This window comes from Geospiza fortis, unplaced genomic scaffold (assembly GCF_000277835.1).
Source record: "Geospiza fortis unplaced genomic scaffold, GeoFor_1.0 scaffold145, whole genome shotgun sequence".
NCBI lineage: Eukaryota > Metazoa > Chordata > Aves > Passeriformes > Thraupidae > Geospiza > Geospiza fortis.
This window is the reverse complement of record NW_005054362.1, coordinates 953943-977758: the sequence shown is the minus strand read 5'-3', so window position 1 is coordinate 977758 and position 23816 is coordinate 953943. Positions and strand designations below refer to the sequence as shown.

At 48.0% G+C, this 23816-nt stretch overlaps 1 protein-coding gene across 1 annotated transcript in view; it reads left to right on the top strand.

Annotated features, from left to right (window-relative positions):
* TMEM132C (transmembrane protein 132C) overlaps positions 1–23816 on the top strand; it is a 184880-nt gene that overhangs the window by 139492 nt on the left and 21572 nt on the right. The window contains 2 exon segments of the mRNA XM_031059432.1: positions 4935–5118; positions 22877–23020. Of these exon segments, the coding sequence (XP_030915292.1) occupies positions 4935–5118; positions 22877–23020 (328 nt within the window).

Below are 23816 nucleotides of genomic sequence, written 5' to 3'. Positions count from 1 at the left end.
GAACTTCATAACACTTTTAATGCCTTAGATTTCCATGAAATTACGTCCTCCCTATCTGTTAATGTCAAAATAGATCATCCTTTTCTTTCTCCTCTGCTGGTTTTTATGGTTTAAAGGTAAAAGCTAGGTTAATACTGCAAAATCAGATATTTAAAGCTGCATTTTGTCTCCAGTAGTTAGCATTACTGTGTAATTACCACATCCTTTCCCCAGTTTGTTGGGGGGGTTTGCTTTGTAACAGCTTTTATTAAGGACCTGCTGAAAGGAACTTATTTTGAAGCATTTGTGCTCCATGTGAAGAAGTGTTTCAGGTGGGCAGTGGTGCAGCAGCCAGGTCTGCTGGAAGGGGGGTGGAACTCAGTGATTTTTAGGATCCTTTCCCCCCAAACCATTCCATGATCTTTAAAGTCACCGTCAGTCACACTCTCCCAGCTCCAGTTCTAATTCTGTGCTGTTAATTTTCCTTCGATTGCTGTGACTCAGCCTGGTGCCAGGGTGTGTTCCTTACAGCAATCCCCATTAGCAGCCATGGCTGGGAAAAGGTGCAGGAGAGCAGGAGATGCACAATGGCAGGAGCACAAGCCCCGAGCCCTCCTCCAGGGTGGGCAGAGCCCTGCTGTGTCCCAGCTGCAGCACAGAGTGCTCTGGGCTCCAGTCTGACCAGCAGCAGCCTCTGATGGCTTTGTCCCTGCACGTGGTGAGAACATGCTTCCCTACATCCCTTTAGTACAGATGTGCGCTGTAACTGGGGGATGCTGGGGTTTGTGCTCTCCTCCATTTTTTATGTCATTTGGTAAGTGCTGATCTTGCATTAAGATGTCACTGTCAGAACTGGAGAGCATTAGAGAAGAAAGGAGTTGCTGAATTTCCAGCAGGTCGAAGTATTCTCGGATCCCTGGGCACTTTCAGTAAAAAATCTGTTGGAATAAAGGATGGCTAAAAAATGTTTTTAATCTAGGCTTTTAAAAATTTCTCTTTTGAGAGTCACTGTAATAAATCGAAATTATTGATCTAGCCCGTAGCAGTGCTCAGATTCACTCATTTAAGAGTGGAAACTGCTCTATTACTTGGAGCAATAACCCAGCTCTGTGAAATCTCTCATCAGAGACTGCTGGGCCACACCTGCAGATGGGCACGCAGCAAAGATTGCTGGCAGCAGCTGAGCTCTCTGGGTGCTTTCCTTGGTCATCCTCTGCCCCCTGCCCTGGGAAACCTTTGCAGAACAGGCCTGGTCACTGGTCCTGGCCTCAGTGGTCACCAATGCTGGGCTCAGTGGTCACTGCTGGCCAGGTTTCACACTGCTCGCCCTTTTCCAGACCCCTGAAGGAAGCAGAATCTATGTTGTGTTCAGCGTCTGTGGCATTACCCCCAGTGTGAGCTTGGCTGGGCTGTACCAGGTTTTAAATCCCTGGCATTAAATTAAATACAGCTTTGGATACAGCCAGTCCTGCATGTGAATAGAAGGAAAATCTTCTGCCAAGGGTAAATGTTTCTCAGGGCACTGAAGGTTTGAATGATCAATAAGTACTTGCAAAGGAATGCTTAATATCATACTCAAAAATCTTCTAAAATCAAGAGTGCTGGTGCAGTTAGCACTGCTGACCTCCCAAGGGTGTGTGCTGCCCACACAGCTGGCAGCAGCTGGCAACTTTCATGGCATTTTCTCCTGATGTCACTTCTGTTTTGCCTTTTATGCATCTTTTATCATCTTTCCATTAACAGAACATTTCCATTCCACCTTCTTTTCCCAAACTGTGCTGCTCAGAGGCATCCAGGGGCTCTCTGCCCATTCTCCTGGGGCAGCACTCTGCTGCCAGCCGCTGCCAGGAGTGAATCCCCCCATCCCTGAGCTGCAGGCTCAGCTGTGAGCATCAGCATCTCCCCATGATGCCCGCTGCTCCAGCAGGGAGGAGCTGTGCCTTCAGCTGCTGGCTGCTGCCTCACGCCCACACCCGCCCTGCCAGGGCTGCTCAGCACATCCAGAGGAGCCCCCGCTCCCCTGTGCCAGCCCGTGCTCCAGTCTGGCCCTGAATGATTATTAGCATTTCTAGAAATTCAAATAAATCCAAGGAGCGACCTGGCCCGGGGGAACTCTCAATCCAATCCAATTAGACTCATCTACCCACCCTGGAGCAATTCCTTGGAAGCTCTTCCTTGAGGAAGCTTCATTTGTAATCACTGCGTGCTGTGTACTTTAGAAAAGTTTTATAATTACTTGCTGTTCCGGCTGCTGAGCACTCCTAAATGTTGGATATTAAGGAACTGCTGTTTCAGTCAGTGAACAAGCTCTGAACATTAAATGTGCTTCAGGAGGAGCATTTCTTCCTCAGCCATTACACATCTCTGAAGGCAGATTTTTTTTCAAGTGGATGCTTTCCCAGCTGTTGCTCGTCTCTCTGTTTCCTCTGTGAGAAGAGGGAAGGAGGAAAGTGGCGATGGTGTGACATTGCATCAAGGCTGCTGTGCTGTGGAGGGTGCATCACTCACTGATGCAGGCACTGGAATGTTGATGCAGGTCAGCCTGGAAGAGCACCAAGAAAAGCTTTGTCTTGCACCCTGCACGTTTTTTCACATTTTTTGTATCTCATGTTTTACAGAAAAAAATACTTTAGCATTGATAAGAGAACTGTAGATGAATTTTGGTACCATTTTTATGGCCCTCCACCACTAAAGCAGCCTGTCTTTGTCGTGGGCCAGGGGACACCTGGCCAGGGGAGCTCACTGACACCTGAGAGAACTGGAAACCCCAGCTTGGCAGCTGTGTTGTAAAAGGTGATAACAGTGATTTCTGTCCCAGAATAGCTCACAAGCCATGCCTCAGGTGCAGGATGGTGTTAGGATGCTGGAGACCATTCCAGAACCCGGTGCTGTGCTTGCCAGTGACACCAGAACCAAAAAGATTTGGCAAAACCCAGATCTGGTCCTTACCTGTGCCAGCCTTCCACGTGGCCTGAGTGTGTCACCAGCCCCTCCTGAGTCCTGGAGCAGGGCTGGGACACTCAGGGAAGGGGAGAGGAGGTTTGGGAGTCAGGACTGGCTGGAAATGAGCTCCTCCCCAGCTGCTGGGTCCCACCTGCAGCTCTTTGGAGCTGCCAGCAGAGTTGTGGGGCTTCTGTTGGAAAGCTGCACATTTGCAGAGGAACCCTGGGGAAATGCATGCAAACTTCTTCATCTGGAGACCTTTCCTGGAGTTTATAAGCTCTTGACGCAGCTCTGATGTGTGCAAAGATTTATTCTCCGTTTGGTGGGAGTGAAAGCACTGGGATGGTCAGTCACATGGAAAAACCTTTTCTCTGCCAGTTACTAAGAATCAGAACTAAAAATGGTGCAAGTAATGTCATTTCAGGTGTCATTAATCTAGGGCACAATGGTGCCTTTGGCAGCCAAGTGAACACTGCAGCTCAGGTGGTTCAGGTGTCTTTGCATGTGCTCATGTTTGCAATAAATGACCAAGTTCCCTGCAGTGTGTGTTCACCTGGAGCTGTCCCAGAGGAGTGTGAACCCCAGTTACTGCAGCTGCCTCCTGTTTACAGGCTGTGAGATTTATTTACTAGGAGCTCTTCAAGTGGCAGTAGGCTGGGCTTGAGTTATGAATTGCTAAACCCATCCAGCCATCACATTACTGCCCAAAATCACTCTCCAAATGCAGGCAGGAAATGTGCCACCGCCACAAAAGTGCCCCAGTGTCTCTCTTTTGACACAGCAAGAAAACAGCAAGGAAATAAATTTCAAGCATTAGGTAGTATTAAGACTTTTCAGAGGGAGCCACCTAAATGAAAACCCATAATCAAAATAATAATTATCAGGGGAACCATTTGCTTTCAAAGTAATCATGCAAAGTAAAGCGCAGAATATGTCTTAAGTAGCAAAAAAACGGTGATTTCAGTTCAGAGGGAGAAAGCAAGTCTAGCACTTGAGAATGTGAGTGCTTTGTACGTGATCAGTTCTTGATGGATTTTCTCAGAAATGGGCCTTCATGTATTGTATGTAAAAAAGAGAGGGAAAATGGAAGCTGATACGTGATGAATGCAGGCAAAGGTGTGATGAGGCTGGGATTGGGTTACTGAGCTGGGAAGTTACCTGTCATTCCCTTCATTTTCAAATCATTTCAGCTGGGGTTGGGTTGCAGGAATTTTCAGTGGAGTATTAACACTGTGGGGAGGCATTTAGAAAGTTCTAGGGAATTTAATGGATAATTTCTAATGAAGGGGATTTAAGCTTTTTTTTTTTAATTAAGCCAGCAGCTAGTCCAGCAAAAGTCTTTCATATATTCTTATTATTTCTGGTGTAGTTAAAGAATTTAATATGAGGGAAACATTTCCAGCATGTCTTTTCATATTTGTTTTTCAAATTTGCTTACTGAGTTTGTGGTATATTTTACCTGCCACAGATTTTTTCTTTGTTTGGTCTCAGCTGCCTGAGATTTTAATTTCCAGAGAGCACCTCTAAGATTAGACTAAAATTGTCATTTTTTCATTTAATCCTGTTAATTGTTTAATGGCTTCCCCACACTAAGCTTCAGTGCTGATGATTTCTGTGGTTTTGGTGGCAGACATCTACAAGAAACCTTGGGTTTCTTTTTGGCTGCAGTAATTCTGGGCTCCTCAGCCTGCATGAGCTGCACTGGCCTTAACTTTGGTTATCAGAGTTCAGATCCAAGTCAGAGTATGAAACGTATTTGAAAACTCAAACAGAACTTGGAACGGAATAAGTGGGTTACAATAAGCTGGATTCCATCCCTCCACAGTGCCCATAGCAGAAGCTTGGAGTAATTGTGGATAATTTCAGTTTGTGTGCTCTGAGGCAGTTGTAGATTGGAAAAAGTCTGGTAGCAGAGTGAGATCTGCAGGTAAGCAGCTGAATTTGCAGTGATTGAGCTGGTTCCCTTCAGCAGCCCCTGCAGCCCCAGTAATGGCTCTGTTTGCTGTCCCCAGGAGCACCAGCCTGTTCCACGAGGTCGTGCAGCTGGAGTTTGAGATCGCCAGCTTCAGCAGCCTGTCGGGCACGCAGCCCATCAGCTGGCAGGTGGAGTACCCCCAGCACGGCTCCTCCGAGCCCGCCCTGGCCGAGATCTTCATCTGCCAGAAGGACCTGGTGGGCATCGTGCCCCTGGCCATGGTAAGAGCCCCTCCCAGCCCGTGCCCACCCCGTGCTGAGCCAGGCAGGGCCAGCCTCACCTCAGCAGGGAGTGCTCCCTGCCCTGGCGCTGCCTCTGGAGCCATCCTCACTGTGCCCTGGGCACAGCACCCAGCTGCAGGTGCTACACTGACCCCACAGGACAGGAACCATCCTCACCCTGTGCACAGCACCCAGCTGCAGGTGCTACACTGACCCCACAGGACAGGAACCATCCTCACCCTGTGCACAGCACCCAGCTGCAGGTCTACACTGACCCCACAGGACAGGAACCATCCTCACCCTGTGCACAGCACCCAGCTGCAGGTCTACACTGACCCCACAGGACAGGAACTGTCATTGCTCTGTGCACAGCACCCAGCTCCAGTGCTACACTGACCCCAAGGGAGAGGGATGCTGAGAGGAAGGGGATGCTCAGAGGGAAGAGATGCTGAGATGGAAGGGATGATGAGAGGGAGGAGATGCTCAAAGGAAGGGGATACTGAGAAGAAAAGGATGCTGAGAGGGAAGGATGCTCAGAGGAAGGGATGCTCAGAGGAAGGGATGCTCAGAGGGAAAGGACACTGAGAAGGGGATTTAAGCTAGAGGGAAGGGGTGCTCAGAGGGAAGGGATTCTCAGAGGAAGGGATGCTGCCTCTTCCACCATCTCCCTCAGGTTTAAACCCTGAATTTATTGGCTTTTCCCACAAAACCCAGTAGATTTTCCTTCCTGTTTCTCATTGCTCTGAACTTGCCACTCCAGAGGGCCTCAAGGACCTTCTGCTGAAGGCCAGGTTGCTTGGTCCTTGGTAGGCTGAGGCTGATGCTGATTCTTCTGCTTCATGACCTAATAGTGTGAGAGCTTCTGGTTTGAGGTCAAAAATAGAAAACAATAATAGCCTCAATAATATATTTAAGAATCATGAAGTGCAGACTTTCCTGTGGGTAAATGGTTTGGGTTGAAATCTGCTCTCTCTGCTCAGTGTTTTTGGAAAACAAGGAATTTCACTGGATTCTCCAGCATTTCAGCTGTGCTGTTGTTGGGCAGGCATTTTATTTTCTGTTGGTCAGGATTTGGAAGAAGAGTTAGACATTGCTCTATGCTTCTTGTGAATGTTGCCCCTCCAGTGCATCATCTTGATGGCAAAATTCTGGCAGCCTTTTCTTTGAACAGTGTTCAGCAGATAATTAGATGAGTATTATTTCCTGGAAGTCCCAGTCTTCAATATATTCTGCCCCTTTGAAGAGTGAAACTGCTGCTCATATCAAATGAGGTCATGGCCAGCAATTTCCTGATCCACAGTCTGTTAAGTCAGCAGAAAGGCTGCACTGCATTCCAGATCTGAGGGGGAAATAATTGTCCTCATTACCTGTCAGCTTGAACAGGGAATATTTATTGGAGCATCTGTCCTCTGAGGACTGGAGAACGTGCATGAAGCAGAATTTTTGTGGTCAGATTTTATTTTGAGATAGGTGCCTTCCACTGCCAAACAACAGACATGTGTCTGCTGGCAGACTTTGTGTCTTCTTGCTCTTTTCACGAAAGAATTCATCAGCTTCTCTCTGTGTTCCATATCTGAGGGAATGGAGATTCTGATATCTCCTGTCAGGGCGTGATGCCTCTGCACTTGCATACAGGGTTCTTGCAGACTTGTGTCTATCCTGCATTAAAATTCATCTGCCTGCGAGGGTTCCTGTAAGAACTGGAGGTCTAAAAGGATGAGTTTAGTGTTGTATAAATCATGTAAGGCAAGATCCTTTATTCCCAGCAGATTGCCAGTAGGCACTGTGGGTTCAAACAGAGGGTTCAAACAATGAAATCATTAAACCTTTCTCTTCACAAAGCTTTCTTGTGTTTATCTCATTGCTGAGCCTTGTGATAACACTTAGCCAGAGCCAAAATACACTGTGTTAACAGAAAGCAGCTGGATGGAACCAGAGCACAATTGGCTTTACTAGCAGGATGCTGGTAGATAAAGGGAATTTTCACTTCTCTCTCAGCTAACACTGCACATGCAGCCAGGGTGCTCCCTCCGTGCAGGCATTAATCTCCAGCTGAGCTGATGAGCTGGCAGCTCTCCTGCTCAGGAACAAGAGTCCTGAAAGCACAGGGGGTGACCCTGGCCCTGCAGGTCAGAGTCTGGATGTGCCCTGCCCAGCAGAGCAGCAGCAGAGGCTGTGTCCAGAAATGAGATCTCAGTGTTGAGCAGCAAGTGGGCTTCGTAATCCTCTGGGGGAAAGGAGATTTTGTTGATTTAAGCATGGAGCATCCCAGGGTAGAGCTGCAGACACACAAAGTCAAAGCTGTCACTGCACATTCTGAAAAGTGAGCAGGAAAAGGAGCTGCCCAAGGACACTGCAGTGTCCCAGCTGTGGGGGCTGCTCAGGTCCCTGCCCTGCTCTGAGGGACACCCTGGAAAGCCTCTGAGCAAACTTTTCCTGCTTTGGGTGGAACAAAGATAAAGGCTGCTCTGACCCATGGACTAGAGCTCGTCTCCTGTGAGCCATTCCAAACTTATGAAGCAAGAAAGATCATGTATCTTTTATTGCCCTGTGCCTGATTACATTACAAAAAGAGTTGTAAGATGAAAACCAAGTGGTCTTCAAAAGATTAGTGCAACTGTTGCTATGGCGTTCTGAAAGAGATGAAAGAATTGACATTGTCAGCAAGAACTGAACCTGAAATTTTAAAATAGCCTTGTAGGGCTTGGATCAGTGGAGCAAGTGGTAGGGTAAATCAGCAGATCCATCTGCTGATGGGAACTGATGCACCCTGATACAAACTGAATCCTTCCCCTGTGGAAGAACGTCCTGTGAGCTGCTGCTTGATGCAGTTTCCAGTTTGCACACCCAGTAACCTGGCAGTGCCAGCATCACTGTGAAGCTGAGACTCTCAGCTGCTCATCAGGCAGTGCAGTTCCTCATGTGCTTTTTGCTCAGCTGTGCTTGGTTTGTGTGTTTCTGTGCATTCTGAACTCACAGCGTTGGTGCTCCTGCTGCAGGACCCACTGCAGAGCTGTGACTCAGCCAAAACCACTTTTTGACAGTTTTATGTGTGCTTGTTAACTGGCTTTCCATTAAAACAGAGGTGATCAAAACCTTAGCTCCCAAAGCACTGTTGTTTTATATACACATTTATGTCTGCTGCTCCCCAAGGTAGGGATTTTTTAAGCTATTTCATTGTAATGAAGTCCCTGCAATACCATTTTAAAATATGGACCTGAATAAATAGAGTTTTCATCCCTGCACAGTGTGTGAGTTCACACCATAAAGCTCTATCTAGTTCAAGGGCACACAAGTGCAGAATTCTTACTCTGGTTCATCTTTCAGTCTTTGGTGAGGTGGAGGCAACAGGCACAGAGGAGCTTTCCAGAAGGAAAAATCCATTTCCTGATTTGCTTATCACAAACAAACAAATGAACAAACAGATCATCCACGTGTCAGACTTTTCAGCTGACAGGTATTGTCTCAGATAATTCAGTTATGACTCACATGAAATAAATACTGGGAGGTAAGGAAATTTATTTTATGCAAAATGGAGCTATTCTATTAATAGTACTGACTGGGAGAGCTTGGATCAGCTCTGCAGCCCCGAGCAGTGCCTGAAGTCAGGAGATTTCAGAGTTTGTGTCGAAGAGCAGAGTCCCAATGTGCTGGTGTGAAGGGACACAGAGATGCTCCTGTGCCTCCCCCAGTGCAGGCTGCTCTAGAGGACAGCATTGCTTCCTTCAGGATTAGGGGGGATGTGATTGCACTAACTGGGCATAAATTGTTGGTATCAGCTGAGGGCTCTGGACCTGCCTGTACATGTAAAGCGCCGTGTCACACAGGGACTGGGACCTGCAGTGCTGATTGATTCACCTTATCTGGGGAGAATTGGCTTCTTTGCTGCCTGCCCATCAGGAAACAAAAGCAGAACACGGACAGACTGTTGTTCATTGATCTCAAATTGGTCAGAAGGTGCAGACAGCACAAAGAACCCAAAATTACTCAATTTAACGCTGCCTTTTTAAGTCCAGAGATCAGTTCTACAGCCCTTGCACTTTGCCTCCAGCTCGTGCTTCCATACAGTCCCATTCAGTCCTACCTTTGCAGGAAATGAGAATGAATCAATAAGGCTATCCCAGCTGGCTGCAATGAATATTTCCATTGGTTCAAGCTGAATGCCATTTTCTGTGAGTATGTGCAATTTCCTCTCGAGCATCCCCCAATCTGACAATGCTGTGGGATGGATTACTTTGGGATTTTTAAGATGCTGAGGAGAGGTGGGGCCAGCTAACTTCCAGGTTTTCAAAGATCTCTGAGAAATGTTAATATGAGGCTTAATAGACATTTCTTAGTCTCAACAGGAGGCAAATCCTGCTACGCAAACAAAACATTGCAGAACAACAAGAACATGCAGGGAGACACAAAGTGAATTATTGGCTGCTGGGTGTGCTGATAGCAGAATGCTCCCCTGGAAGAGGGGTGTCAGAAACCTCTGGAGAGTTCTGTGTGTGAGCCAAGCTGACCCAGGTCAGGGGCTGGGTCAGGGTTCAGTGAATCTGAGCTCCTGAAAGGGAAAGGAGGGACAGCAGGGCTGGCAGGGGGGCACAGGACGCACTTGTGTCAGTTCCTGGCGCCGCATTGTGAAATCTGGAGGTGTTGTTCTTGCGGTGTAGTTTGGGGGTTGTTTTAAGTGTTGGTTCAGCTTTGTGGTACTGCCCCACCAGAAGAAGACATCTTAAACAGCAGTGCCTATTTGAAGTGACAGCTGATTAAAATTCGGGTTGTTTAACACAGCCACAGAGGCAACACTCCAGCTGCCACACGTGCCAGCAGAGCCGGCAGAGTGAGCTGTGCTCAGGAGGACGCTCCGGGGCTGGGGCTGGTGCTGGAGCTGCTCAGGACTGTGCCAGCCCAGAGCAGATGGAGGAGGGCAGAGGGCACTGCCAGCAGGAGCAGAGCAGCTCCAGAGGCTGCTGCTTGCTGAAGGTTGCAGCTGGCAGAGACTGGAGTGGGGAGGCCGGGGAGTTCCCCGCTGGTGATCGATCTGCGGCCCGTGTGAGCAGTGCGGGCTCTGCAGAGCTCAGCCATGGCCAGCCAGAGCAGGGGCTGCTCTGCCTGCGCTCCTGCGGCACAGAGCTGCTGCTGCCAGGCCTGGGGAGCAGGACAAGGGGCTGGGACAGCATGGCATGGCTTTGTTTGGGAGAGGGAATGGCACTCAGCAGTCTCCATGGCTGCATGGTGCTTCTCCTCTGGAATAATGCACCAGTTCTCCCTCAACTCGAGTTTGCTCATTAGCTGTAGCTAACAGGTGGTTGTGTGGACTTAACTGGTAAATACACATCCACTGTCCAAGCTAACTCCAGACAGCAAACATTATTTTGCTGGGACACTGCCACCTCATTTATGCCTTTATTTTCTGATTATATAGCATAGGTACATAGATCTGGGCGGTTGTACAAGTGTACAAGGTGTACAAGTTGTACAAATGTACATAGATCTGGGCAGTTGGTAGAAGACATCTGTAGCATGTTTGCTTTACAGCCATGTAGATGGCAGTAGGCTTAGTGAATCTGTGTATTTTTTGTTATCTTATATTTTTTTTTTTTAATTTTTTTTTTTTTGTGGTTTTTTTTTTGTGTTTTTCCCTGGAGGGTAAATGGTCTGCAGCTCCTCAGTGTGTCCCTCCCAGGAGGTGCAGCTGAGCTGCCAGGGCAGGCCAGCTGTGTTTGCAAACAGAGCAGTGTCTCAGCCAGCCTGAGCTGAGGTGGGATAGCTGTGGCCCATACACAAAACCAGAAGGGGTTTCTCACCATTGGCAGCTTCCAGTGATGATTTTGATCTGTAAAGAGAGTTCTAGTATTTCTGGGGGAGGCCTCACTCTTCAGCAGCAGGTGAAATGTTTGCTTAGCAGAACCGTGCATTGTCCAGGCTGAACTCTGATTGCTGAGGTCTGAGGTGTTCCAGCTTGGACAGTGAAACGATGGAGACAACAGCAAATGCCTTACTCTAATGGGATGTAATGAGGGAGCATGGGGTTAAAGCATCACCAAGACTTTTGTAAGGCTCAGTGTTTTAATGAACTGCCCCCACACCTTAAAAACCCAGGAACTTTTCACCTTCAATTTGCTCTGGCTGCATGTTTGCCTTGCCCTGCTCTCAGTTTACAGTTCATTATCCAGACAGGTGCTCATCGCTGGGCATGTTTGTCATGGAATTCACTCAGAATCTGCACTTCAAACTCACTGCTTCTGCTTGAGGGAGATAAAGCACAGGAGCCAGGACGGGGCTCAGCACAGGGCAGAGGACAGAGCTGGCACTGTGCTTCTGGCTCTCCTCTGCTGAAGGGGAGCAGCAGTGCGGATGGCATTGGATTCATCCATAACCCCAGAACCAGAGGGGTACCAGAACCTCATCAAACCTCACCAAAAAACCACTTAAAACAGGCCCTAATGCCCAGCTCTCCATGTGAGCCCATGTGCTGAGGGAATCCCCAGCCCAGCCCTTATGGCCCCGTTGCTGTGGGGTGTCCTTAGACCCCAGTTAAACTGCAAAGGGAATGCACACAAACACTGGACTTTCCCCTCAGAAACAGATCATGCCTAATATTTAATGCTCCAGCACCATGGCATGACCACCAGCACGCTGGTGAGAGAGGGAATTTCAGCAGGCAAATGGAAAAAAGTGCCACTGACATTAATTTTAATCAGCTCCCAATCATCTGATTTGTCCTCTGTATTTTTTTTTTCCTCTAGCAGAGCTGATTGTCTTTCTGCAAGATTTGTTACCCCACAGAACAATAATACAGGCTGTAATGATGTAATTTATGGCTGTAATTTGCTTTTGGAAATCCTCTATTAGTGAAAAATAGCAACAGCGCAGTTTTATTAATTGCAGGAGGTGACTGTTGAATGCTGAGTGTCAGAGCCAGAGGAGTGACTGTGCTGTGCTCTGCTCCCCAAGGTCCTGTAGGAGCAGAGCTCTGTGTCCTTTGGAGCCTGTGGAATGAGCGTTTTGCTTAAACTAAATAAGTGTAAAAATAATTCAAGTTCGCTGGGAAGTTTGAGGAAATGACAGAGGGAAGCATTAGCCTGTAAATTCAGCACTGAGAGGCACAGCAGAGTGTTAGTGCACCCCATAATGTGCTCCCATACTCATGGCTCTGCAGAATTGCACATTTATTTACACCTTCTACCCCCAAACTGCTGCTTGCAGCTCAAGCCTTGAGCTTCATTACTGAGCTCCCCTCTCGGTGTGCCATGCCAGGGAGAGCCACTTCATCTCCTTTCCTTCTTTAATGGGGACATTTTTTACCCTGGCACAACACTTTTATTTCCATTTGCATAAACCAGACTTTACCAGGATGTAGCTTGGGGGAAAAGCGTGCGGGCAGAAATCACCTTTGTGTGATTTAAAGGTGAATTCCCTTCCTTTTGTGTTCTGAAGCAGCACTGGGCTGGCCGAGGGCCAGGCTTGCTGTAACCTCTGTGCTCTTGAGCTCTGGTTTTGGGGAGCTGACAGAAGGCAGGAGCCTCCTGCTGCTCAGATGATGTCAGCAGCAGAAAGCAAAGCCATCCGTCTCAGCCCTGGCTCCTCAGCATCACTTTGTCCAGGCTCCCCTGTGCCTTTCTTTGGGAAGTTTTACACAGCTCGCTGCTTGGTGGGGCCAGCAGAGGAGCCTCTCTCTGGAGCTGGGACAAAATGTCAATTGGAAGTGTGGAAAAGCAGGGCTGGGAGGGAGCTGCCAGCTGGCACAGGTATCCTCAGGCATATGCTGTAAGGGTGCCTGGGAGCTGCAGGAACCAGCCTGGTGTGGGAGTAAATAAATCCCAGACTCAGTCATTCCTCCTCGCTGTCCTTACCTCATCCAAATTACGGGCTGCTCGTTAAGCCCTGGGAGCTCTGACAGCAAAAATAGGAATTGTCTGGCGGGTGGGAGCCACATGTCTGTGTGCGCTGGGTTCTGCCTCTCCTGGCTCTGTGGCTCGGGCCCACTGCAGTTGACTCATCTCTACAATGGCCATGGCCATGGATTTCCCGAGTTACAGTGCAGGGTTTGGCTGACAGGATCATTCTGTACTGCTGCTTCTGTGGGAGGGAAAACTCCCTGCTTAAACGGGGATGCTGGTCTGCCTGCCCTGCTCCAGCACTGCCAGGGCAGTTCTAGCCCTGAGGAGTAAAAATCAGAGTAATTCCATAAGTGGAGCCAGCTTTGTGGCTAGAGGTGATGTCTTTTATTAGGCCGTCCAATAGAGTTGGAAAAAAGGCCAAGCTCTCAAGCACACTGATCTTTTTTCAAGCCTCTTTCAGAGCTGGAAGTTGCTGTGAGATGCTCAGATAAACTTAATGGTCACTGGGATTGCTCCAGGTTACACTGACAGAGAAAATGGTGCTTTAAACAAATGGGTTTGGTCCCTTGGCCTGTCATATCCCTGACTTACACAATGATCAGAGCAGCCCCTTTCAAGGATGCTTCTCCAGCCAGGAGCCTCCAGCAGGGTCTGGACAAGCAGCCCCTGAAGGCAAAACGTGTTTCTGCTTGAGGAAGGGGGAAATAATTGCATCTGTGGTTATACGTACTGTATATATTTAATTTTCCTCCTTCTAGATGTATTCCAGGTTTGGTTTCTATAAGGCCCACCAGTCTATCAGACATGTGTCTGATCAATAATTTAATTTTCCTGTGTCACTCTCTCATCTTTTTAACCACAGTGAGTTTCTGATATCTGTACAGTATCTGCTCCCATTAATGCAATAATCTTGTTCCTGCCCTCTGTGTGCTTTGCTTATGTGGAGCTGCTGTGAAGTCAGTGAAATCAATAAACTATTGGAAAAGGAAAAATAATCTAGGTACAAGGATAGGAAATAGTAATGAGTATTTTCTGCATTTTTATGGCCACTTTTTCACAGTGGTTGCAGAAGAGTTTGTGGTGTCTTTGTTACAGATTTTGCTTATCAAAAATTAAAACTGTACAGCCAAAATGAGAAAGGAGCAAGTAGAAAATTCCTCTTGCTGATTTCAAACCAGAGTGAATGAAAGTGAAATACTGAAGCAGAAGCTGCCTGCTGCTCTTCCACTGTGGTTTGAATGAGGCTCTGACATCCCCAGATTTCAGCAAGTGCATGGCCAAGAACTGAGGAGCTTCAGGAGCTTGTAGGACATGAGCTCTGTCTATTAGAAGGAGAAAGCAGCTCATTAATAGTCCATGGCATGTTAATCTACCCAAATAAAACAAGTTCACAACCTCCAGAGCAGCCATAAAAACCATCCCTGTATCACACAGTACCCCAGCTCTTTAAAACAAGAAATTGTCCTTGGGACTTCATCCTTGAAGTGCATGAAGCATTTAAAATTCCTTCAGCTCAGTGGCAGAGTTCAGATCACCCTCACCACCCTCAGGTTAATGCTCTTCACATGTTTCCTCCTCTCTGCCTCCCAAGCACTTGTCTGAGGGTGCTCATCAGATAAAAATTCTGTGTATGGCTACATACTGCAGGTGTTTTCATACATCTGCCAGAAATTAAATGTGTGTAATTCATGCACTGCATAAATGCATAAAAACAGGAGTTTTCAAGAGAGCTTAGGACAATTTACTGCTTGTTTTATCAAGTGTAAGTGTGCTCAGAAGTGCCTGCAAGTGTACTCGGGTCCCTGAGCAGCAGTGCTCTGAAGCAGCAGCAGCAATGGTTCTCAAGTGTGTGGGGCTCAGAGTAAGGGCTTTTAACCTGTCACTTCACTCATTTTCATCTGTCTCCATTTCCTATGCTAAAAAGAGCCAGTTATGGCACTGGAGTTGGAATATCTCAGGTAATCACTCACATTTCCAGCCATAACTACAATTTTTTTCTCTCTAGATAATGTTTCCTATGTAAGTGCTTTCATTTCTGAGTCAATTTAGCTAAATATTGAAAGTGAGAACTGAAATGGCACAAAAAGGAGCAGGTAGTTTCCTCTGTTACAAATAAGCATTTCTAAAAAAATCTGTTTTTTTTTTTTTTAGTTTGGGTATATGCTTGGAGAATTAAAATGTAGGATTCTGCTTCTCATCTTCTCCACTCACTTTGATGTCCTTATTCTATATTTTAAGTGGTTACAGAAAGATGAAATGTGGGGTTCTGTTTCCCATCTCCTGCAGTTGTCCTGAAAGGTTTTTGTTATGTTTTAATAGGGTCCAGAATTGTTTCCTTTGAAGTCATTCTCAGTTCCAGACTCTTCCTCCACGCAGCAGGAAATGCCATCTTTCTTTGCAAACGCAGATTGGCCACTGAATCCTGGCATGGCTGATCAGCCAACAGAGAGCAGAGACAGCTTTGCTGTAATGTTTGGGTTTTCCATCTTTAATTTTATTTATTTATTTAATGTTATTCAATATTTGAGCTGTTCCTGGTGGGATTTGGTGCCACAGCTCCAGCAAGGCAGAGAATGCTCAGGTGCTCAGCCAGGTGTGCTGGGGATCAGCTGATCTGGGTGCTCCTGTGTAGGAACTCTCAGCTCACTCTCTGCTCAGCACTGGCACGTGGAGCCAGGATGGGGCTGCTTTAGAGAAATAATAAATTCACATTCAGGCAGTGGAACTTCACTGGTAGAAATATTAATGCAAGTGCTTAGATCCTTATTTCACAAGGGAGAGGAAATAAGATTTCCTGGTTAGTCTCAGTGCCTGTGGCAAACTCATACAGCTCCAAAATTAAGTTTTGAATTGGTTTTATGAGCTGCATATGATAAAGTTGGTATAACAAATACAGTGAAGTAAATATTTACTTCTGAAACCAATTTGTTAAAAGAAATCTGAATTTGATTCTCAGTTGTTCAGATGTGGAAGAAGTGACAGGAGCTTCAAAAGCTTCATGGTTCTGGGTTCTGTGGTTCTGTGTCTCTGTGGTTCTGTGGTTCTGGGTTCTGTGGCTCTGGGTTCTGTGGCTCTGGGTTCTGTGGCTCTGGGTTCTGTGGCTCTGGGTTCTGTGGCTCTGGGTTCTGTGGCTCTGGGTTCTGTGGCTCTGGGTTCTGTGGCTCTGGGTTCTGTGGCTCTGGGTTCTGTGGCTCTGGGTTCTGTGGCTCTGGGTTCTGTGGCTCTGGGTTCTGTGGCTCTGGGTTCTGTGGCTCTGGGTTCTGTGGCTCTGGGTTCTGTGGCTCTGGGTTCTGTGGCTCTGGGTTCTGTGGCTCTGGGTTCTGTGGCTCTGGGTTCTGTGGCTCTGGGTTCTGTGGCTCTGGGTTCTGTGGCTCTGGGTTCTGTGGCTCTGGGTTCTGTGGCTCTGGGTTCTGTGGCTCTGGGTTCTGTGGCTCTGGGTTCTGTGGCTCTGGGTTCTGTGGCTCTGGGTTCTGTGGCTCTGGGTTCTGTGGCTCTGGGTTCTGTGGCTCTGGGTTCTGTGGCTCTGGGTTCTGTGGCTCTGGGTTCTGTGGCTCTGGGTTCTGTGGCTCTGGGTTCTGTGGCTCTGGGTTCTGTGGCTCTGGGTTCTGTGGCTCTGGGTTCTGTGGCTCTGGGTTCTGTGGCTCTGGGTTCTGTGGCTCTGGGTTCTGTGGCTCTGGGTTCTGTGGCTCTGGGTTCTGTGGCTCTGGGTTCTGTGGCTCTGGGTTCTGTGGCTCTGGGTTCTGTGGCTCTGGGTTCTGTGGCTCTGGGTTCTGTGGCTCTGGGTTCTGTGGCTCTGGGTTCTGTGGCTCTGGGTTCTGTGGCTCTGGGTTCTGTGGCTCTGGGTTCTGTGGCTCTGGGTTCTGTGGCTCTGGGTTCTGTGGCTCTGGGTTCTGTGGCTCTGGGTTCTGTGGCTCTGGGTTCTGTGGCTCTGGGTTCTGTGGCTCTGGGTTCTGTGGCTCTGGGTTCTGTGGCTCTGGGTTCTGTGGCTCTGGGTTCTGTGCTCCTGCCTCTCTGGACCTGGCTGTTAGGGTTCTTCCTTGCCCTGGCTCCAGAGCTGAGGTGAGCAGAAGGGCCGGCTGTCCCCTCTGCAGGGACACAACTCCGTTCTGTCTGCCAGGGTGATTCCTTTCCCATCAGCTCTGCGGGAGGGGCATTCCCAGCAGAATTTAAAGCAGAATTTCTCAGCATTTGTCCCTTTGGGAAGGTTCCTCCTGCTCCTAACCCAGGGGGTGCCCATTGCTCCTTTCCCTGCTGGCCAGAACCATTTCTGGCCTTTTCACATGGACTGTTGATCTGATTTTACCTTTTTGTTCACAATTACAAAACTCCTGCTGTCACAATGATGTGGGTAGAGCCCAGAGCTCTGGCTCTGGCCCTGGGTCAGGGTGACCTGGGCAGTGCCAGCCTTGCCTGTCACCACCTGCAGACAGAACCAAGCAATTTAGGTGCTCCAGCCCCTTCTTCCTTGTGACAGATGATAGAATTGCATTTAGCAACACGGTCTGCATCTGCTAAATCAAAGTAATCATGGGTGATGCTCCCTCCTGCGCGTCTGGATACTAACAGGATGGATTCACTGAAGGAAAGTGGGGATTAGTCATCCAAGGATCCAGAGATATTTCTCTGCATCCCTGTCTCTTAATATATTCTACATCCCCCTTCTCTGTCTGCAGAGTGTAATTTATCAGGACTCCAAAATTCCACTAGCAGGGTATTTGAAAACTGTGCAAGCAGGGAAGAGAACTGAATGGTTTGTTGCTAATGCAGGGGGCCAGTAATTAAGATTTATCTTAATGTGGAGACTAAGCAGAGACAGGATCCTTGATGAAAAGGGCATTGCATTTGCAGAACGCTGAGTTCCCATTCTGAAGAGACACTTAGATCTTGGTCATAAATTACACTGTCCACAAAAGCTGCAGGGAAGATGGAGCTGGGCCCACGAAATCCCATCCCAGCTCTGCTTTCTCTGCTCCTGGCCCCAGGAAGCTGCCCCTGTGTTGTGGCACAGCTCCAGCCCAGGAGAAGCTGCTGAGGGCCCCAGCCCAGCCCTGATGGGCTCTAAATGTCAGAGCCACCTTGCTGGGCAGTGGGGAGGATGAGTCTGAACCCTGCCTGGTGTTCCTGCTCCACATCCCCTCCCTGGCCCTGTGCAGGGCTCCTGGAGACTGAGGTGAGAGTTCTGCAGCAGAGCACCCAGATCAGCTCATCCCCTGGTGCACACCTGAGTCTCCTTGTGCCCTGAACAGATCTGGGGATGAGCCAAACCCTTCTCAGAGCCTCCCTGGCCCTGTGCAGGGCTCCTGCAGAGCCCCAGCCATCCCAGGAGCAGGGGCTTGAGGCAGATGCTGGGCATGGCAGGGGCAGCAGTGCCAGCCCCAGCTCTGGGTGTGCCCAGGGAGATGTTTGGGCTGTGCCTGTTCTTGGGGCAGGTGCTGCCCTTAATTCCTGTGCCCTGTGTGGTGTTGTACTGACCAAAGCTTTAGCAGAGAGGAGACACCTCACAGTGCTGCTGTGCCAGCTGCCATCAGCATCCGAAGGAAGCTTTGAGCTCCTTTGTTCTCCTGTCCTCGTCAGGAGCAGACTGCAGCAATGGCAACTTCTACCCACAAGTCTGTTTCTTATGTAGATTTGGAATGGCCCGATTTTTCTCCACAGTTAATTTGTTCCTTAGCTGACATTTTCCTTGGCAGTGCGGACCTCAGAGTCATGGAGTAACCTGGATTCTAGTTGCAGCCATGGAGAACCTGGGTTCTCCACGTTTGGAGACTGAGGATGCTGTTAAGGCAGCAGGCTGTCCCCTTTTGGTGTCTCTCCTGGACAGCATCTCCCATTTCTCCTGCCGGTATCACTCACGAAGTGAAAGCCCTGTATTAGAAAGTGATAAATGAAGAGCAGGATTGAGAAGTGATGGGCCAATGGTACTGGAATCAAGTGAATGAGCAGCCCAAAATCCATCCAGCAAAATCTGCCCTTGCCCACTGCTGCCAGGGGCTGGCTCTGCCTCAGGGGTCCCCAACCATCCAAACCCCTGGTCTGGAGGAACTCCTGCTCTTCTGCAGGCTGTGCTGAGAACTTCCAGAGCAGAATTCCTTCTCCTCCTGCACCCTGTGGGTGTGGGTGTCAGAGGCCCAGCTGGCAGAAAGCACAATGTATAATTTACTGTTAATCGCGGGATTATGGGGATAAGCAGAGTCTGCTGCCTGCCACTGTTGTTTCCTTAATCAGCTGTAATCTCAGCAGCATTAATGACTGAACCCACACCCAGTGTGCTCCCACATCAGCCCCACAGCTGCCTGGGCTGTTTGCAGCTGGCACGGGCACTTCACATCTCCCCGTCTCCATCTCCTCTGGCAAACGTCAGTGTTCCTCAGGGATGGGGAACCTCAGTGGGAGCACAGCCCAGCTCCTGGAGCTCTCCTGGGTGGGCTGTGTCCCCACTGCAGCCCTGCCAGCAGCCAGCACTTGCTGCTCTGTCCTTGTCCCGTGAGACAACTGCTGGGTTCATTTTAAGGGTAACAGTGCCCAACTGCCCTTTCCCACACGCTCCTCCAAGCAACTCTCCCTGTCAAAGCATAGCTGGCATTTGTGTGTCCTTCAGGTCTGTGCCACAGGTTTGTCACTGCTGTGGCTGTGAGAGGGACAGATCTGAATGCTGAGCCACAATTAACATCATCCTGGGAGACTCCACTCTCAGAATTTCCAGCCTGCACACTGGACCATTCTCATGACCTCAGGCTCCCATGGATTTCTCTTGATAACACCATCTAATCGGATTTAGAGTTTAATTAAACAGCTGTCACTTTGCTTCCTCATTCTGCCACAATTTAATGTTGAATTAGTTCCTGAATCAGCCATGGCTGAATGCTTTGCCTTCTTACAACTGAGAGCTTGGATGAACATCAGGTTTGCTCTTCAGCTAAGCCCAAGCAGCACTTTGTATTCTTGCTCTTTGTGCAGGTTCCCTCACTGAGAAGGGGTGGAATAAAAAGTGAGATTGCTGCAGAGCCAGCTCTGGGGGTGCCTAGAACACATTTGCTTTGGGGAATTCTCCCCCCTTGCTAAGAGAGAGGTGATTTTTGTGCAAAGCAGTCCTGCAGAGTTTGCTGTGAGCAGCACACTGGGTGCAGCTGGGGAAGGAAATGCTGAGGCCAGTGGGCTTCATCCAAATAAACCTGACACAGGCAGGGCCATGGCATCAGTGCAGCTTTGTGGTGCTCTGAGCTCCACAGCAGCTCAGGGAGGAAAGCTTGGAGATCTCCTGCACAGTGGTGGTTTTGCATCAAATTCTGTCAATAAATTTTAAAGTAATTTCTTACACACAAAATTCAATAATTTGCTTTCAGCTGTCTCCTTTGATACCTCCTTGAGCCTAACCACTAGAGTTTTCCTCTAATCATTAGAGGGAAATTTGTTCTTTAATTATACTATTTGTTAATTAAATGTGTTTAAATAGTAATTATTTCCTTCACATGTTATACCCATTGAAGGGATGCCCTGGTAACAGGAAAGGCCTTCCTAGCAGTTTGTAGATGTTCTTCAGGCAGGAAAGGCAGCTCATTCTCTGCAGTGTCAGTCAGATGTTGGTGGGATTTGGACATTGTGCTGCCAAGACAGTTGGAGGCTTCCAAAGCCAGGGCTCCAATCTCCCTTGTTTCCATGAGGATTATCTGTGTAGCTCTGTTTCAGCTGTGGAAGTGCCAGTGCTGGCTTTTTTAGAGTTTGCAATTCACTTACAGGAACTTCTTTCTGACCTGGATATTGATGCTGACTTACAGTGCATCTGCCTTGTGTGTTTTTTCAATTTACTCTACTTCCCTCATCTTTGAATTTCTTGGGGAACAAGTCCAAACACTGCTATCAGATGCTTCCAATTTTTTTGTCACATAAAATAAATTTCATTTTAAAACTCTACTTGCTGCCTGCACAGAAAGTAGATTTGTTCTTGGGGGATTTTAAAAATTAAAGAATGTGGAAATGGCCAAGATATTGTGATTTTGAAAAGTGCCTTCATTTTAAATGAATTTGTAGTCTCTCTGAAAGTTTCTTAGGAATGCTGCCTGTGTACTCCTGAATTAGCCTGCAATCAGGACAGGATATTGCATTTAAAAATGAGACCCAGAAGCCCCCACTCTGCTGCTGATGGAAGAGAATTGTTGTCCTGGTGGTGCTTGACATGTCCTTGAGGATGGGGTGTGTGCTTGTCAGAGGATATTCAGGGGGTGGGAGAATGCAGGGAGGCAAATCTGGGTGCTCATGGACAGACAGACAGACAGACAGACAGACAGACAGAGTCTGCTTGAGCCCCTTTGATTTGATCTGTTTCAGTTCAGCCTTTGGGGAGTTTGGGCTGTGGATGTTTCCTGTGCTGTGCAGAGTTTTCTGTCAGGTTTGTGGTGATTCTGCCTGGATTGCCTTTGGCTTTATTGCAGCAATATGAAGGGAACACAGAGCAGGCAGCAGTTGTGCCACGAGGCTATTCCACATCCAGGGATGGAGGATACATGCTTCTCTGTTTTAGTTCTAAACAGAAAACACAATAAAATCAAGGCTTTGTTCCTTGGTCTCTTTTTCTGGTTTGTTTTAACTATCACAGGGCGCTTGGAGCCTGAGGAAGGGAAGTGGCAGAGCTGAAAATTGCTTTTAGTACAGTGTGTAATACATTAATTGCTTATACATCAGTATTTCTTAATCTGTGTAATAGCCATGAGTTATGGCTGCTTCCAGGGGAGGTGGAGGCAAAAGGTTTCCATCTGCTCAGGGCTGAGGCTGGGTGGGCACCAGTCCCCTCCCAGTGCTGGGGTCTCTCGTGCTGCAGTAGGAATCATTCAGGGCTCTTCCCTTTCTAGAACAGTCAACATTCCTCTTTAGCATTTCCTTTTAAGTTTGATGGGATTTCTTAAGAGAGCTGCAGGAGAACCTGAGCAATAACAAGTTGCCAGATGAAAAGGAAATGTGACCTAAATTTCAGACTCACTAAACTTGAATTGAAAACAGTATCAACAGTGTCAGTGCCCCATTTTGCTGCTGTTGACATCAGTGGCTGCAGTCCTCATGACTTCAGTGCTGAGGAATTTGCTGAATATTTTATTCACTTTATATTGAAAGCTGAAAAGTTGGAGAAAACTTTGAAGTTTTTCCTGCATGGGAATCTTGGGAATACAGTTCAGGAGTTCCAAGTGTTAGCCTGGTTGATGGTGCATTGAAAGGCTTTTACATGTCACAACCCCAGCTCAGACTTCAAATTTCCTGGTTATTTCCCCTGCAGTTAACAGCATCACTAACTCCTTCTGGATTCCTTACATTGCTTCATTGGCCATATCAGAGGAAATTAAATAATCTTGAAACAGTTCCAGACACAAAGTTCACGGAGAGGCCCCGTCTCTGCAGTGGGCTTGGATTCATTTTTACTTTGGAGGCTCTTTTATCCTTACCCTAAGGCAGCAGGCTGTCCCCTTTTGGTGTCACTCCTGGACAGCATCTCCCCATTTCTTCTGCAGCTGGTATTACCCATGAAGTGAAAGCCCTTGTATCAGAAAGTGATAAATGAAGAGCAGGATTGAGAAGTGATGGGCCAGTCAAGTCAGGATTGAGAAGTGATTGCCAGTCAAGCCTACATTGGCAAAAACTCTGAAATCACATGTTGGAAGGTGAATATTGGGAATAACCCCTCCTATCTCAAAAGCAGAAGATACCTGTGGGGTGTGCCTGACCTGAGTTTAGAGAATGGTGCTGCTGAACAGAGTGCTGAGTGTTTATCCAGCACATCAGACAGAGCTGGGGTTCCATTCCTTTCACCAGGCTGCACCTCTCTGGGATGAGCTGAGACACTTTAACCACCCAGAGCTGATGTGAGCAGTGCTGTGCTCTCTGGGGATGAGCTGAGATCTCCAGCTGATGTGAGCAGTGCTGTGCTTTGTTTTGTGCAGGACACGGAGATCCTGAACACGGCCATCCTGACGGGCAGGACGGTGGCAGTGCCCATCAAGGTGGTGTCCATCGAGGAGAACAGTGCTGTGACAGACATCTCTGAGTCTGTGGAGTGCAAATCCTCCGGGGAGGACGTCATCAAAGTAAGTTCCTGCCACCCAGCGGCTCCTGGGCTTTCACATTTCACAGGCAAAAGGGAAACAGCCTGGGAATGAGCACAGCCTGGGCTGCTGCAGCTCTCCAGCCATCTGTTTGGGAAGAATGTTTTCCTGAAGCACCCTGTCCTTTGATTAGCACTTGGGGCCTTGCTGTGCTCTTCTCTTGTTTTCTGCCGAAATCATTTACCTGCACTAAAAGGGCTCCTCCACACGATGTTTGCACCATCAGAACGTTCTGAGTGGCGTCCAGGAGCCTCCCCTGCCTGGGGCACTCTGGAGCTGAAGCGGAACAAATAACTGGAGGTTAACACAGCATTTATTGGGATCAGGCAGGGACATTTTCAGGTGTAACTTCTCTCTCTTCAGGGCTGGTTGGAAATTGCTCAGATGGTGGGAGAAGGTGTCTCCTGTGTGTTTGGAATATATGCAGAACCTCTGGAGGGATGTGGCTGTGGCACGAGTGCTCGCTGCTGTAAAACACACAGCTGGCTGAAAAACACAGCTCAACTAAGTGCTTGGAACAAAAAGGTTTGCTCATCTCATCATAAAGGAAAAAAGGCTTTTTAAATTTTTTTTCCATCTAGAATGTTCTTGTTTCCACAAAATTTCTTTCTTTACATGGGGAAGTGGTTTGGGGTTCAAGGCCAATTGACATCTTCAATTGGTTCAGATTTTAAAAAGCACTCAGAAAGCTTCAAATGAGCACAGAGGCCTTTCATCCTTAATTCATTTTGAAATTCTCCATCAAGCTTTTATGTTCAATTCGTTAGAAATATCTTCC